The 17,888-nt window shown below is 37.7% G+C and overlaps 1 protein-coding gene across 10 annotated transcripts in view; it reads left to right on the top strand.

Annotated features, from left to right (window-relative positions):
* EPB41L5 (erythrocyte membrane protein band 4.1 like 5) overlaps positions 1-17,888 on the top strand; it is a 139,809-nt gene that overhangs the window by 14,990 nt on the left and 106,931 nt on the right. For all 10 annotated transcript variants that reach the window (XM_019715485.3, XM_074335200.2, XM_019715484.3 and 7 more), the window contains one exon: positions 7,197-7,301. In XM_019715485.3, coding sequence (XP_019571044.3) covers positions 7,197-7,301 — 105 coding nt within the window. The remainder of the gene's footprint in view (positions 1-7,196; positions 7,302-17,888) is intronic.

Genomic DNA, 17,888 nt, shown 5'->3' with positions numbered 1-17,888 from the left:
GTTTTCTTCTATGCAGTTTATTGTGTCAGGTCTTATGCTTAAGTCTTTGATCCATTTTGAATTAATTTTGGTACATGGTGACAAATAGCAGTCCAGTTTCATTCTTTTGCACGTGGCTATCCAATTCTCCCAGCTCCATTTATTGAAGAGGCTGTCTTTGCTCCATTGTATGTTTTTAGCTTCTTTGTCAAAAATTATCTGTCCATATTTATGTGGTTTTATTTCTGGGTTCTCAATTCTATTCCATTGGTCTATATGTCTGTTTTTCTGCCAATACCATGCTGTTTTGATTATTGTGGCCCTGTAGTACAGGCCAAAGTCAGGAAGTGTGATACCTCCATTATAGTTCTTTTTTCTTAAGATTGCTTTGGCTATTCGGGGTCTTTTGTGGTTCCAAACAAATCTGATGATTTTTTGTTCTATTTCTTTAAAATATGCCATTGGGATTTTGATGGGGATTGCATTGAATCTGTATATTGCTTTGGGTAATATGGCCATTTTAACTATGTTGATTCTTCCAATCCATGAGCACGGAATGTCTTTCCATTTCTTTGTGTCTTCTTCAATTTCTTTCAGAAAAGTCTTATAGTTTTCAGCATATAGGTCTTTCACATCCTTGGTTAAGTTTATTCCTAGGTATTTTATTCTTTTTGATGCAATTGTAAAAGGAATTGTTTTTTGTATTTCTTTTTCTGAGATTTCATTGTTGGTATATAGGAAGGCAATGGACTTTTGTGCGTTGATTTTGTAGCCAGCAACTTTACTGTATTCGTTGATTGTTTCTAATAGCTTTTTGGTGGAGTCTTTAGGGTTTTCTATATATAGCATCATGTCATCTGCAAAGAGTGATAATTTAACTTCTTCATTCCCAATTTGGATGCCTTTGATTTCTTTCTCTTGCCTGATTGCTCTGGCAAGGACTTCCAACACGATGTTGAAAAGCAGAGGTGATAGGGGACATCCCTGTCGTGTTCCTGAACGTAGAGCAAAGGGCTTCAGTCTTTCTCCATTAATTATGAGATTAGCAGAGGGCTTGTCATATATGGCTTTTATTATGTTAAGGTATTTTCCTTCTATACCTATTTTATTAAGTGTTTTAATCATAAATGGATGTTGTATCTTGTCAAATGCTTTTTCTGCATCAATTGATATAATCATATGATTTTTGTCCTTTATTTTGTTTATATGATGTATCACATTGATGGATTTGCGTATGTTGAACCATCCTTGTGCCCCGGGGATGAACCCCACTTGGTCGTGATGAATAATCTTTTTAATGCATTGTTGTATTCGATTTGCTAGAATTTTATTTAGGATTTTTGCATCGGTATTCATCAGAGATATTGGTCTGTAGTTTTCTTTTTTTGTGCTGTCTTTACCAGGTTTTGGTATCAGGGTAATGTTGGCCTCATAAAATGTGTTGGGGAGTACTGTTTCTTCTTCAATTTTTTGGAAGAGTTTGTGCAGAATTGGTATTAGATCCTCTTTGAAGGTTTGGTAGAATTCACTAGTGAAGCCATCTGGTCCCGGACTTTTGCTTTTGGGAAGGTTTTGGATGACTGATTCAATTTCGTTACTGGTGATCGGTCTGTTTAGATTTTCCAGTTCTTCATGGTTCAGCCTTGGAAGGCTATATGTTTCTAAGAACTTATCCATTTCTTCTAGGTTGTTGAATTTGGTGGCATATAGTCCTTCATAGTATTCTTGGATGATCCTTTGTATTTCTGTGGTGTCCGTGATAACTTCCCCTTTTACGTTTCTGATTTTGTTAATCAGTGTCTTCTCTCTTTTTATCTTAGTAAGTCTAGCCAAGGGTTTGTCAATTTTGTTAATCTTCTCAAAGAACCAGCTCTTTGTCACATTAATTTTTTCTATTGTCTTTCTGTTCTCTATTTCATTTATTTCTGCTCTAATTTTTGTTATTTCCTTTCTTCTGCTGACCTTGGGTTTTACCTGTTCTTCTTTTTCTAGTTCTTTAAGGTGTAACATGAGGTTATTTATTTGGGAATTTTCCTGTTTCTTGAGATAGGCCTGTAATGAGATAAATTTCCCCCTTAAAACTGCTTTCGCTGCATCCCAAAAATTTTGGTAGGATGTATTTTCATTGTCATTTGTTTCTATGTATCTTTTGATCTCTCCTCTAATTTCTTCTTTGACCCAGTCCTTCTTTAAAAGTATGTTGTTTAGTCTCCATGTATTTGTGTTTTTTCCCGCTTTCTTTTTACAGTTGATATCCAATTTCAAAGCCTTGTGATCAGAGAATATGCATGGTATGATTTCAATCTTTTTAAATTTGTTGAGACTGATTTTATGTCCCAATATATGGTCTATCCTTGAGAATGTTCCATGTACACTAGAAAAGAATGTGTAGTCTGATGTTTTAGGATGAAGTGCTCTATAAATGTCAATTATGTCCATTTCATCTAATGTGTCATTTAGGGCTACTATGTCGTTATTTATTTTCTGTTTGGATGATCTATCCATAGCTGTCAATGATGTATTTAAGTCCCCTAGTATAATTGTGTTTTGGTCAATTTCTCCCTTTAGTTCTGTTAGTAGTTGCTTGGTGTATTTCGGTGCTCCCTGACTGGGGGCATAAATATTGATGACTGTTATGTCTTCTTGTTTTACAGTCCCCTTCACCATTATGAAATGTCCATCTTTGTCTCTTGTTATCTTTTTCACCTTGAAGTCTGTTTCATCTGATATCATTATGGCTACACCTGATTTTCTCTGGGCACCATTTGCTTGGAGTGTCAATTTCCACCCTTTCACTTTGAGTCTATGCTTGTCCTTGTAGCTGAGATGTGTCTCTTGGAGACAGCATATGGTTGGGTTTAGTTTTTTGATCCAATCTGCTACTCTGTGCCTTTTTATTGGTGAGTTCAGTCCATTTACATTTAGGGTGATTATTGATATGTGAGAATTTCCTGTCATTCTATCTTTAGTTTTCTGGTAAGGCTGTGTCTCCATTGTTTCTTTGCCTTTATGTTGTTGTCTATTATTTCTGTGTGGTGGTATTCTATGATGTTTCCCTCTGTTTCTTCTTTTATTTCAGTATATATTTCAGTTCTGGATTTTTTTTGAGTGGTTACCCTTAAGTTTATGTAAAAGTAAGTTTGATATTTAGAGTATTCCATTTTCTTCAGCACGCTTACTTTCTCCATTCCCATATTCCGGTTCAGGCCTTTATTCTCCCCCTTTTTGAGTTTTGGTTGCCACAAATTGTCCCTGTTGATGGTGGTCGAATAGCCTCCTTTAGTATTTCTTGTAGTGCAGGTCGTGTATTAGAAAATTCCCTCAGCTTCTGTATGTCTGGAAAGGTCTTTATTCCTCCTTCATATCTAAAGGATATCTTTGCTGGATATATTATTCTTGGCTCATGATTTCTCTCTTTCAATAGTTTGAATATTTGGTTCCACTCCCTCCTGGCTTGTAGAGTTTCTGCTGAAAAATCTGATGATAATCTAATGGGCTTTCCTTTGTAAGTTACCGTCTTCTTTTCCCTGGCTGCCTTGAGGATTCTTTCTTTGTCGTTGATTTTAGACAGCTTCAGTACAATGTGCCTTGGAGAAGGCCTGTTGGGATTGAGGTAACTAGGTGTTCTATTTGCTTCTTGGATTCGAGGGTCCAGTTCTGTCCACAAATTTGGGAAGTTCTCATCGACGATTTGTTTGAATATATTCTCTGTTCCCTTCTCTCTTTCTTCTCCTTCTGGTATGCCCATTATTCTTATATTGCTCTTTCTGATGGAGTCAGAAAGTTCTTGTAGAGTTCTTTCATTTCTTTTAAGTCTCAAGTCTCTTTCTTCTTCTATCTGTGTCATTTCCAGGTTTCTATCTTCGATGTCACTGATTCTTTCCTCCATCTGGTCAACTCTACTACCTAAGCTGGTTATTTCATTCTTAATTTCTTCTATTGAGTTCTTAATCTCCAGAAATTCTATTTGGTTCTTTTTTAAAATTTCAATCTCTTTCGTAAAATGCTCATACTGTTCTTTAATTGAGTTTCTGAGTTCATTTAACTGCCTATCTGTGTTTTCTTGTATCTCGTTGAGTTTTTTCAGAACTGCAGCCTTGAATTCTCTGTCATTTAAGTCACATATTTCTGTATATTTAAGTGCCTTTTCTGGAGATTTTTCACTTTCTTTCTGAGCTATCTTGTTGCCTTGGTTACTCATGGCGATTACTGGTTTACTATTTCTCTTCCTAGACATCTACAGGAGTGACTTCTGCAACAAGTTGATAGGAAGAGGTCTTTCTTTTGTTCAGCAGTTCTGTTTACTCCTGCAGGGAACCGCCCAGATAGGTGGGGCCAGGGGCGGGGTGAGCTGTGAGAGGTGGCCCAGAGCAATGGCAGCGACCACCACCACAGCCTGTCCTGCTTCCACAGCTCTCTTCCCTTTGCCGGAACTAGTTGGGCTGTGGATTTGTGTTTGTGGGCCACAGTTCTCAAATATAGCAAATTTTCTGTTGTTTTGATCTGACACTGCTACTGTTTTGCTTCTAGCACCGGGCAGGTGGGGGCGGGGCGAGCTCTGAGAGGGGAGGGAGGGGGCGGCTAGTCTCAGTGCCTAAGGCTCCGTTCTCTGCTTGGCAGTGCGGGCTTAAACCACCGTTTTCAGCCTTTTTCCCTCAGTCTTTTCTCCGAGGTCTCTGCCGTGAGCGTTGGGTTCAGCCGTGTTATATGCTGTCCCCTCAGCCCTGTGGAGCCCTGGCGGAGCCCTAGCAGTCCGAGTTCTTCCCTCTCCCGCAGCTGCGGTAGTTCCGGGAAGCAGCGAGCTCGGCGCACTGAGCTGGGTCTGAGTCCTGCGCCCGCGGAGCTGCGTCTCCGCCCGCTTCTCACTTTCCTCCTCCCCCCGCTCGCGCGCGCGAATCTCCCACCTGTAGGTGATTTCAGTCGGTAGTGGGCCTCTTCGTCTTGCCTGTCTGCTGTGCAGGGAGTCCTTTGTGGAGTTTTTGTTGTTCGATTCTTTGTAAATTCCAGGGGAGCTTTACAGAGGCTCACCTCACTCCGCCATTTTTCCGGAACTCCCGACATCACACTTTTTAACAGCAATATAGACTGTAAGATGATAGAATAATATATTTCAAGTATTGAAGAGATTATTGAAAGAAAATAACTTTGAACCTTGAATTTTTATATCCAGTAAATTGTCCTTCAAGTAGAAGAGCATGATTAAAATATTCTCAAACACAGAAGACCATCAGCTATACAAAGTCCCACCTGGGGAACATTTCTTGAGGAAGAATTCAAATGAGTGGAGAAACAAACCCAGCAGGTGCTACTAGATAAGTGTAATGTACACATGTAAGACGTGTAAAGAATGATCAAAGACCGAAGATTGTTGTCTTTAAAAAAATTAGCCACAACCAAAGAAAAGAAATAGAGGATGTTTATCCGTAAGACATGATAAGGATTGGGTGGAGGGGAGATTGGGGATATGAGGGCATAGTGAAGTTCTCATCTTGATAAAGGGATAACATTTTCATTTATCAAAAATAAAGGATGTGGGGGCCGTCCCGGTGGCTCAGGTGGTAGCAGCTCCGTGCTCCTAACTCCGAAAGCTGCCGGTTTGATTCCCACATGGGCCAGTGGGCTTTCAACCATAAGGTTGCCGGTTCAACTCTTTGAGTCCTGCAAGGGATGGTGGGCAGCGCCCCCTGCAACTAGCAACGGCAACTGGACCTGGAGCTGAGCTGTGCCCTCCACAACTAAGATTGAAAGGACAACTTGAAGCTGAACGGCACCCTCCACAACTAAGATTGAAAGGACAACAACTTGACTTGGAAAAAAGTCCTGGAAGTACACACTGTGCCCCAATAAAGTCTTGTTCTCCTTCCCCAATAAAATCTTTAAAAATAAATAAATAAAGGATGTGGAGGGGTGGCCCGTTAGCTCAGTTGGTTAGAGCGAGGTGCTGATAACAACAAGGTTGCCGATTTGATCCCCACATGGGCCACTGTGAGCTGCGCCCTCCTTAAAAAAAAAAGAGAAAGGATGTAAAAAGAAATGCAGAAAAAACAATGGACAAGTTGAAATAAAATAATAAAGTCAGTTAAAAGGCAGAGGTGTTTGTCGTTTGCTTATTTACAGGAAATACTCTATTAAATCATAATTTAAAATTACGTAGGGGGAAGGGCAAGAATTGGATGTATATGTAAATGAAAACTAAGGATCCTAACAAAGCTTTTGCTTACGAGGGTTATACCTATCCATTGTTACCATATCAGAAATTAAAACTGAAATTTTAAAAACATTTATTGATTAATTTAAAAATATTAATAATATATCTTTTGTATGTTAACTTAAGTAACATTTTAAGGAAAAAACTATTGTATTAAACAACAAGAATTTAGTGAGAAAAGTAGCACTGTTTTATATACTTTTGCAAATCTCTTTAAATGTCTGATTTGATAAAACATACTTAGAGTCTCTTATCTGCTTCTGCATTCACTCTGTTGCAATATGTTATTTTGATTGAGGTACATGAGGAGAATCTTAGGGCCTTGTGGATCTTTTGCAAGGATCCGGGGAACCCTCAAGGGTCACACTTGAAGAACTGCTTTTTCCATAAACGTTTCTTTGCTACTCCCTCCCCCACCCCCCAATTTGGTGTCTTCTGCATAGATCAGTTGTTTTCTCATTGTCCCATATTCCTTCCCACCTTCCGTTTTTGTTTTTTGCTGTTTCCTGCCTTATATTCTTCTCCAGTTTCAGGCTGATCTTCAAGTCTTCACTGATGATTCTAGTCTCTGACTATCTTCTCTAAAATCTATTGGCAAATAGAATTTGTTCCACATGATTTGTACTTAAGTATTCTAAGGTTTTTTTTTGCTTTCTCTTTCCTGTTACATTATAAAGCTCCTTTTTAAAGCAGGGAGTCTAAAAATTGACAAAACAAAACCAGAATTTCTCCTTACACACAGTGTTAAGTACAAAGTAATATTTGTTGGTTGATAGGAGGTAACATTCTTCAGGGAAGCACATAAAATAACATATTCTCTATTGGCCTTAAATGGTTTGTTGGAAAACTGTAGTATCTTACCCATTATCTACTACATGGTAATAATACTTTTGGTATTACAAGGAATGCTTTTTAAAAAAAGAGATCTTGTATAACTAAAACCATCTTCAGTCAAGCTTGTTGTTCTCATAAGCCACTTATTGACTCATTTATTTTCTTACCATTTCAGAAAAAAGCCAAAGGTCAAGAGCTGTTTGATCAGATTACATACCACTTGGACCTTATTGAAAGTGACTATTTTGGACTGAGATTTATGGATTCGGCACAAGTAGCAGTGAGTAACTATTTTTTGGAGATTCCAATATGGGGCAGAAGTGGAAAATTTCAGATGACAGGCTGAGTGTTACAAGACTACGTATTCTTAATGCGTTCTTTTTTTCCTCTGATTTTCTTATTATGGTCTGAAACTTTGACCCCTTGCTTCAGAATAACTTGAAGTGTTTGTTTAAAAAAAAAAAAGCAAGTTCTGGCACTAATCCAAATTATTAGAGCATAACCTTTGTGGATGAGGCTTGGAAATCTGTCTTTTTAATAGCCACTGGGTTGGTTCTTGGGTATGCCATACCTTCTCCATTATAGTTATTCTTTTATTCTTTGTAATTAAAAATTTTTTTTTCTGTGGGCAGTTACTTTGAGATTGTTCCTCATCAGACTTTGTATTAATTAATTAGTTAATTAATTAATTTATTTATGAACTGATGGAGTCCTATTTTATGCAGTGGGTCATAATCTGTCACTATCTTTTATTTTGATGATCAATTTTTCCCGGGTTTGGCCACTGGGAGCCACTTCAAGATGGCTTCTATAACATGCACCCATCATTCTTTGAGCATTTCCTGACTTTCTGGCCCAAGAAGATGTTCGTTTTGTATCTCCCTGCTCTAGCCATGAGCTTTGTGGTTATATTTAGGGAATATATGTTTACATTTATACACGCACACCCCCGCGCACGTGCACCCCACCATAATCTCACACCCTTAAGTCCAATTCCAGTCCAATATCACAGCGCTTATTTCAGTTTTTTTCTTTTCCATATTTCTGGTTTTCTTCTAGAGAAGCCAGGCTTTGATTATCGTTGGTATATTTACTTGACTCACTCACCCTATTATGGAATTCATCTCTAGCCTCTTTCTGCACAGATGCTAACCTTTCTCCGACCACCTTCTGGACTGAAATATTTGGGAAAAGGAAGGGTTTATGAAACTTCTGATATTCCAGTTACCTTATAAATAGACATTTTTTTGCAGAGAGTGTTGTAAACTAATCTCTAGAGATATGGTTTGGAGTAGGAGGATTAGAAAGAGGAGAGAAGTTATGCTTGAGGAAAACAAACAGTGGGTTTTAGTTAAGATGACCGTATGATTTTTTGTCTAAACTAGACCATTTACTAAAAATTGAGATACAGAGCCGGCCCGGTGGCTCAGGCGGTTGGAGCTCCATGCTCCTAACTCCGAAGGCTGCCAGTTCGTTTCCCACATGGGCCAGTGGGCTCTCAACCACAAGGTTGCCAGTTCAACTTCTCAAGTCCTGCAAGGGATGGTGGGCTCCGCCCCCTGCAACTAAAATTGAACATGGCACCTTGAGCTGCCGCTGAGCTCCCGAATGGCTCAGTTGGAGCGCGTCCTCTCAACCATAAGGTTTCCCCATTGATTGGTCTTGGCATGCTTATTGAAAATCAGTTTTCCATAGACATACAGGTTTATTCTGGGATCTCTGTTTTGTTTTATTCATCTGTATGTTGATCTTTGTGTCAGCACCACATTATATTGATTTCTGTAACTGTAGTAAGTTTGAAAATTAGAAGGAGTGAGTCCTTCTGTTTTGTTCTTTCAAGATTGTTTTAGCTATTCTGGGTCAATTATATTTCCATATACATTTTAGGGTTAGCTTGTCCATTCCTGCAGAACTGGCAATTGGAATTTTGGTTAGGATTGCATTGAATCTGCATATCCATTGGGGATTATTGCCATTTTAACAATGACAGTCTATCCATGAACATGGAATGTCTTTCCATGTATTAGGTCTGTAAATTTCTTAAAGTGGTATTTTATAGGTTCAGTTTATATGTCTTTCACCTCCTTGGTCAAATTTATTCTTAAGCCATTTCTTTCTTTGATGCTATTGTATATGTAATTGTTTTTTTTAATCATTTTTTTAAGTTTTCAATTATAGTTTACATACAATATATTAGTATCAGATGTACAACATAGTGATTAGACATTATGTAACTGACGAGGTGATCAACCGCATAAATCTAGTAACCATCTGACACCATACATAGTTATTGCAATGTTATTGACTATATTCTTTATACTATATCTTACATCCCCATGGCTACTGTGTAACTACCAATTTATACTTCTAATCCTTTCCCCTTTTTCACCCATCCTCCCAATTGTCCTCCCATCTGGCAACCATCAAAATGTTGTCTGTATCTGTGACTTTGTTTCTATTTTGTTTTTTCATTTATTTTGTCCTCTAGCTTCCACATATAAGTGAAATCATATGGCATTTGTATTTCTCTCCACTCAGCACAATACGCTCTATCTCTAGGTCCATCCATGTTTTTGCAAATGGCAAGATTTCATGCTTTTTTTATGGCTGAGTGATAATTCCATTGTATATATGTACCATGTCTTCTTTATCCATTTATCCATTAATGGGCACCCAGGTTGTCTCCGTATCTTGGCTGTTGTAAATTATGCTGCAATGAACATATGGATGCACATGTCGCTTCGAAGTTATGTTTTGATTTCTTTTGGATAAAGAAATACCCAGAGGTGGGATTACTGGGTCCTTCTTTGTCACTTGTCATAATCTTTGTTTTGACTGGTATAAGTATTGCTACCCTACCCTTTTTTTCCCCCGCATTTCCATTTTCATGAAATATCTTTTTCCATCCCTTTCCTTTCAGTCTGTGTGTGTCTTTTGATCTGCAGTGAGTTTCTTGTAGGCAGCATATGTTAGGGTCTTGTTTTCTTATCCATTCGGCTACCTTATCTTTTGATTGAAGCATTTAATCCATTTATATTGAAAGTGATTATTAATAAATATGTAGTTATGCCATTTTATTTTTCATTTTTTTACTTTTAATTTGTTTTTCTCAGTTACAGTTGATATTAATATTTTATATTAGTTTCAGGTGTACAGCATAGTAGTTAGACATTTATATGATTTATTCAGTGGTTTCCCCCCAGTTACTCTAGTACCCACCTGGCACTATACATAGTTTTTGCAACATTATTGACTATATTCTCTATGCTGTGCTTTATATCCTGTGAATGTTTTGTAACTACCAATTTGTATTTCTTAATCCCTTTACTTATTTCACCCAGCTCCCCAACCTCTATCCCCTCTGGCAACCATCAGTTTTTGCTCTGCATCTGTGAGTCTGTTTTGTTTGTTCATTTATTTTGTTCTTTAGATTCCACGTATAAGTGAGATCATGTGGTATTTGTCTTTCTCAGTTTGACTTATTTCACTTGCATAATACCCTCTATGCCCATCCATGTTTTCTCAAATAGTAAGTTATTTTGTTTTTATGGCTGAGTAATATTCCGTTGTGTGTGTGTGTGTGTGTGTGTGTGTGTGTGTGTGTATAACTGTTTCATCTAATTGTCTATTGATGGACATTTGGATTAATTCCATATTTTGGCTATTGTAAATAGTGCTGCCGTGAACATAGGGGTGCATATATCTTTTCAAATTACTGTTTTGGATTTCTTCAGATAAATACCCAGACGTGGAATTGCTGGGTCATAAGATAGTTCTATTTTCAATTTTTTGAGGAAACTCCAAACCGTTTTCCATAGTGGCTGCACCAGTTTGCAATACCACTAAGAGTATATGAGGATTCCCTTTTCTCTGCATCCTCGCCAACAATTGTTTGTTGATTTATTGATGATAACCATTCTGACAGGGTTGAAGTGATATCTCATTGCGGTTTTAATTTTCATTTCTCTGATGGTTAGTGACACTGAGCATCTTTTTGTATGTCTATTGGTCATGTGTATGTCCTCTTTGGAGAAATGTCTACGTCATCTGCCCATTTTTAAATTGAATTTTTTTTTTCTTGTTGAGTTGTATGAGTTCTTTATAAATTTTGGGTATTGACCCCTTATCAGATGTATCATTGTCAAATGTTTTCTCTCATTCATTAGGCTGTCTTTTTGTTTTGTTGGTGATTTCCTTTGCTGTGCAAAAGCTTTTTAGTTTGATGTAGTGCCATTTATTTTTTCTTTTGTTTCCGTTGCCCGAAGAGATAGGTCAGAAGAAATATCACAAAGAGCAATGTCTGAGAGTTTACTGTCTATGCTTTCTTCTAGGAGTTTGTATGGTTTTATGTCTCACATTTAAGTCTTTCATCCGTTTGGTTTATTTTTGTATATGGAGTAAGATGGTCCACTTTCATTTTTTTGCATGTATCTGTCCAGTTGTCCTTACACTATTTGTTGAATAGACTTTGTTAACCCTGCTGTATGTTTCTGCCTCCTTTGTCATAGATTAAATGACAAATAGGCATGGGTTTGTTTCCTGGCTCTTTATTCTGTTCCACTGATCTATGTGTCTGTGTTTATGCCAGTACCATGCTGTTTTGATTACTATACCTTGTAGTATAGTTTGATATCAGGTATCATGCTAACTCCAATTTCATTCTTCTTTCTCAAGATTGCTGTGGCTATTGGGGGTCTTTTGTGGTTTCACGTAAATTTTAAGATGATTTGTTTTAGTTCTGTGAAAAATGCTGTTTGTATTTTGTTAGGGATTGCATTGACTATCGATTGCTTTGGCTAGTATGGACATTTAAATGATGTTAATTATTCCTATCCATGGAATGGTATATGCTTCCATTTATTTGTATCTTCAGTTTCTTTCTTCACTGTCATACATTTTTCTGAGTACAGGTCTTTTATCTCCTTAGTTAAATTTATTCCTAAGTACTTAATTAATTAATTAATTTTTGATGCAGTTGTAAGTGGGATTGTTTTCTTAATTTCTCTTTCTGACAGTTCATTATTGGTATATAAAAATGCAACTGATTTCTGAATATTAATTTGTGTCCTGCTACTTTACTGAATTCATTTACCTGTTCTAATAGTTTTTTAGTGGAATCTTTTGGGTTCTCTGTATATAGTATTATGTCATCTGCAAATAATGATAATTACACTTCTTTTCTTATTTGGATGCCTGTTATTCATTTATTTTTCTCTGATTGCTGTAGCTAGGACTTCAATACAATGTTGAATAAAAGTGGTGAAAATGGGCGTCTTTGTCTAGTTCCTAATCTTAAGGAGAAAGCTTTTAGCTTTTCCCCATTGAGTATGATATCTGTGGATTTGTCCTATATGGCCTTTATTATGTTAAGGTGTGTTTCCACTATTCCCACTTGTTGAGAGTTTTTATCATAAATGGATGCTGGATTTTGCCACATGCTTTTTCTGCTTCTGTTGATATGATCATGTGATTTCTATCTTTCATTTTGTTTATGTGGTTTATCATGTTAATTGATTTGCAGATATTGAACCAATCTTGCATCCCAGGAATAAATCCTACATGATCATGGTGTATGATCTTGTTAACATATTGCTGAATTTGGTTTGCTAGTATTTTGTTAAGGATTTTTGCATCTGTGTTCATCAGGGATTTTGGCCTGTAATTTTCTTTTTTTTTGTAATGTCTTTGCCTGGTTTTGGAATCAGAGTAATGGTGGCCTAATGAAATGAGCTTAGGATCTTTCCTTCCCCTTGAAAATAGTTTGAGAAGGATAGGTGTTAACGCTGATTGGTGAAATTCAGCTGTGAAACCATCTGGTCCAGGACTTTTGTTTGTTGGGAGTTTTTTGATTATGGATTCGATTTCGTTAGTAGTAATCGGTCTGTTCAGATTTTCTGTTTCTTCTTGTTTCAGTCCTGGAAGATTGTGTATTTATAGGAATTTATCCATGCCTTCCAGATTGTCCAATTTGTTGGCATGTTGGCAGTTTTTCATGATATTTTCTCACAATGCTTGTATTTCTCTGGTGTCAGTTGTAACTTCTCTTTCATTTCTGATTTTAGTTATTTGGGTCCTCTTTTTTGTGATGAGTCTGGTTAGAGGTTTATCAATTTTGTTTATCTTTTAAAAGAACCATCTCATGGTTTCATTGTTCCTTTGTATTTGTGGGGTGTTTTTGTTTGTTTGTTTGTCTTTGTTTTTGGCTATTTCATTGATTTCTGCTCTGATCTTTATTATTACCTTCCTTCAACTCACTTTGGGCTTTGTTTGCTGTTCTTTTTCTAGTTCCTTTAGGTGTAGAGTTTGATTATTTGAGATTTTTCTTGTTTCTTGAGGTAGGCCTGTATTAACTATGCATTTCCCTCTTAGGACTGTTTTCATTGTGCCCCGTAGATTTTGGGTTGTTGTGTTTTCATTTTCATTCGTCTTAAGGTGTCTCTTGATTTATTCTATGATCTCATTGTTCACCCATTCATTGTTTAGTAGCATGTTATTTAGTGTTCATGTGTTTATGTGGTTTTTAGTTATTTTCTTGTAATTGATATCTAGTTTCATTCCATTGTGGTCAAAGAAGATGCTTAATATGATTTCAGTCTTCTTGAATTTGCTGAGACTTGAAATGTTGCATGTGCACTTGGACAGAATGTATCTTCTGCTGCTTTGGGGGAAATGCTCTAAAAATATCCATCTGATCTAATGTATCATTTAAGGCTGCTGTTTCATGTTGATTTTCTGTCTGGAAGATCTGTCCCTTGGTGTCAATGGGGTGTTAAAGTCCCATGCTACTGTATTACCCCCCAAAAAAGACCAGGTCTTATCTTAATTTTTGCTCCAAAAGACGCATTAGGGTGTATTTTCAGGGATGTCTTATTTTTTCATGTACAACAACCTACACTTACTCAAATTCAGTCATATCATCTTCTTTTGGAACATCATCATAACATACTACGTGCATCTGTCTGGCTGATGATCTTAACTGGGGCTTATTTTCGGGATAGGTCTTATTTTCGGGGAAACCTGGTATGATTGATTGTATTACTGTTGAGCTCTTCCCTTTATGTGGGTCAATATTTGCTTTATATATTTTGGTACTGCTATGTTGAATGCATAAATATTTAGAAAGGTTATATCCTCTTGTGGATTGATCCCTTTACTATTATGTAATATCTTTTTGTCTCTTATTATGGTCTTTGTTTAAAGTCTATTTTGTTTGTTGTAAGTATTGCTATCCTAGCGTTTCTTAGCTTTTTTTTATTTTTTTCATTTTATTCACATGAAATACCTTTTTCATCCTTTCATTTTCAGTCTGTGTGTGACTTTCAATCTGAAGTGGTTCTCTTGTAGACAGAATATGTATGGGTCTTGTTTTCTTATCCATTCAGCTACCCTATGTCTTTTGACTGGAGCATTTAATCTATTTACATTTAAGGTGATTATTGATAGATATATAGTAGTTGTTGTTTTATTATTCATCTTTATGGGTTTTTCCCCCCTTCTTAAAGGAGTCCCCTTTAACATTTCTTGTAATACTGGTTTGGTGGTGATGAACTCCTTTAGCTTTTTCTTGTCAGGGAAGCTCGTTATCTGTCCTTTGATTCCAAATGGTAGCTTTGCTGGGTAGAGTAACCTTGCTTTGTAGGTTGTAGGTCCTTGCTTTTCATCACTTTGAATATTTCTGCCAATCCCTTCTGGCCTACAGAGTTTCTGTTGAGAAACAGCTGACAATCTTCTGGGAGCTCCTTTGTAGGTAACTAACTGCCTTTCTCTTGTTGCTTTTAAGATTCTCTCTTTGTCTTTAACCTTTGGCATTTTAATTATGATATGTCTTGGTGTGTGTCTCTTTGGGTTCATCTTGTTTGGGACTCTGAGCTTCCTGTATGTCTATTTTCTTTGCCAGGTTGGGGAAGTTTTCTGTCATTATTTCTTAATAAGTTTTCAATTCTTTACTTTCTCTCTTTTCTTTCTGATACACCTATAATGTGAATATTGGTGTGCTTGATGTTGTTCCAGAGTCCCCTTAAACTGTCCTCATTTTGTCTTCCCCATTTTGGCTGCCTCCCTGTGTTTTTTTCTATGTATTAGGTAGAGCTGCTCCGTCTCCTGGTCTTAATAGAGTGGCTTTATATAGTAGATGTCGTGTGGGGCCCACCAGCACAGTCTCCATGGTCACCTGACTTGGGTGCTCCAGGTGTGTATCTAGTGTGGGATGTGTTTGCCTTCCTGTTATAGTTGAGCCTTGGTTGCTGTTTGCACATCAGTGGGAGGGATTGACCGTTATGCTCGCTGATGGGTTGTGAGACTTGCCGTGACTACAGTGGACAAGGTGTTGTGCAGGGGCTGAGCCTAAGGTACAGGATTTGCTTTAGCTGCTCTGGTGCCTGCCCATCCTGCCCTTTGTGTGTGTTATTCTTGGAGGCCGCTGGTTGATGCTGTGGCTTGGTTTGAAGCCAGCCACTGGGTGTGCCGGCCTTTGGGCCTCTTGGGAGGGTCCCTTCTGCAGGTCAAGGTCAGCTGCAGGCATAAGCCACAAAGCAGTTCGCAGATGACCACCACCTTCCCTGGGCTGAGAGGTGCTTTGAACCAAGGCCAGCTGCTGCAAGTGCCAGGTTTGGGGCTGCTCAGCAAGAGGTACGGCGCAGGCCAAGGCCAGATACTGCTTGTTTGGGGTTTGTGAACATTTGAGAGATTTTAGGAAAATCCACAGCATGATCCAGGACAGGCTGATTGTATGGAAAAGCCAGTGGTATCTGCTTATGTGGGTCCTCAAATTGGGTGGGGAATGGTCTTGGAATCCCCAGATTGGGGCAAATGGAGTTAACTAGGTTGACGGAGCCTCAGATATGTCATCTGCACAGTGGGATGGGAAAGGGCTCAATAAAGAAACAATAGATTCTGCCAGCCCTTCTGTCTGGGAGAAAGCTGCCCTTCCAGCCGTCGCCCTGAAGCCAGACAATTCAGTAACTTCCTGTGTGTTCAGGCATCTCTGAAGCTGCTGCCCCAGAGTAGGAGCTCAGAGCGGGTGAGCCCGTCATTGAGTTAAGTCTGTTCATGGGCCCTCTGAGAGGAAAGCCTGGAACTCAAGCAGCCCTTTGTCTCACTCAGTCACAATCTCCACTGGTTTTCAGAGCCAGAAGTTATGGGGAGTTCTCAGCACTGAAACCCTGCACTGGGAAGCCTGGTCTGGGTCTGGGACCCCTCGCTCCCTGGGGGACCACTGCAGCTAAGATATCCCTCCCGATTTTTAAATGCCACACATGGGTGTGTGACCATCCCATTCTATATCTCCACCCCTCCTACCATGTTTCCCCAAAAATAAGACCAGGTCTTATATTAATTTTTGCTCCAAAAGGTGCATTAGAGCTTATGTTCAGGGGATGTCATCCTGAAAAATCATGCTAGGGCTTATTTTCTGGTTAGGTCTTAATTTTGGGGGAAACATGGTATCAGTTTCAAGATGGCTTTTCCTGTATGTCCTTAGTTGTAGGATTTCTGTTCAGCTGTCCATAAGGTGATTGTTAATGATGGCTATTCTGTAGTTTAGTTGTAATTGTGATGTGGTCGTGAGAGGAGGCAAGTACAGTGTTTACCTACCTCGCCATCTTGACTGGAAACCTCCTTCTGTAATTGTTTTCTTGATTGTTCATTGCAAGTATATAGAATTCATTTCTTCTGTTTATCTTTTACCTTGCAATCTTGCTCACCTTGTTTGTTTTAATGTGTTTTACGTAGAAGATCATGTCATATGCAAAAGGACATAGTTTTACTTGTTCCTTTCTAATTTGAATGTCTTTTATTTCTTTTTCTTGCCTAAGGTCCCTGGCTAGAATATTGAGTAGAATGTTGAATGGAGGTGGTGAGAGTGGACATTCTTGTGTTGTTCCTTGTCTTAAGGGGGAACTGTTCAGTCTTTCATCATTAAGTGTATTACCTGTGGGATTTTTAAAGATGCTTTTTATTACTCTGAGGAAGTTCTCTTTCTATTCCTATTTTGTTGCATGTTTTCCTCATGCAAGAGTGTTGGGTTTTGTCAAATGCCTCTATTGAGAGAATCATGTGGTTTATTTCCTTTATAGTATTAATGTGGTATGTTAATGGATTTATTTGTATTTATTGAACCAACCTTGCATTTCTGGGATAAATCTGACTTGGTCATGGTATATATAATCCTTTTTATATTGCTTGATTTGATTTGCTAGTATCCTTTTATAGAGTCCCGTGACCACCTTAAAGCTTGAGTTACGATGATGAAATGTGTGGATGCTTTCACTAGAAAAATGCATGTGCACATAGCATTCTGTGTACATATATAGGTAATTCAGGTGTTCCTGAAACTCACCTATGGACTCTTGTTTAATAACTTTATTTAGCAAATAAAAAACTGTAGCTTAAGGGAAAACCCATGGTGGTATATTCATTTGTGTGTTTTTTCTTTAAGTCTTTATGATAATAAGTAGGGTTTTTGGAAATTTGTAATCATTTATAGTGTTTATGAAAACTTGGCTATTAAATCTCATTGTATGACTTCAAAAATTTTTATGGTAATAGAATATTTCTTGAAGGATATAAGGAAACTACTTCTCATAAAATTAACAGGATGTGTAAAGAGTTGCCTTATGACAGCAGAACTACCAATACCAGTGGTTTAAAAAAAATGATTTGGGGTTATTTTCTTGAATAATAGAACTTTCCAGTGTGGAAGTAATATATCTTAAGCCAAGCAAGAAGTTCTCCTTTTGATACTAAATGTTTTTAGGTTGGTGTAGTAAGACTTTACAAAATAGTTGGGGAATTAAATGTTACAGTTTGCTAGAGGACATGTATGATTTATTTTGAAGGAACAATTTTCAGTCTTAAAATCAAGTATGTA

The sequence above is a fragment of the Rhinolophus sinicus genome, chromosome 17 (assembly GCF_057876585.1).
Source record: "Rhinolophus sinicus isolate RSI-liver-muscle chromosome 17, RSI-T2T, whole genome shotgun sequence".
In the NCBI taxonomy this organism is placed as follows: Eukaryota; Metazoa; Chordata; class Mammalia; order Chiroptera; family Rhinolophidae; genus Rhinolophus; species Rhinolophus sinicus.
The sequence above is the reverse complement of the archived record's forward strand: the minus strand, read 5'-3'. Positions and strand labels throughout refer to the sequence as shown.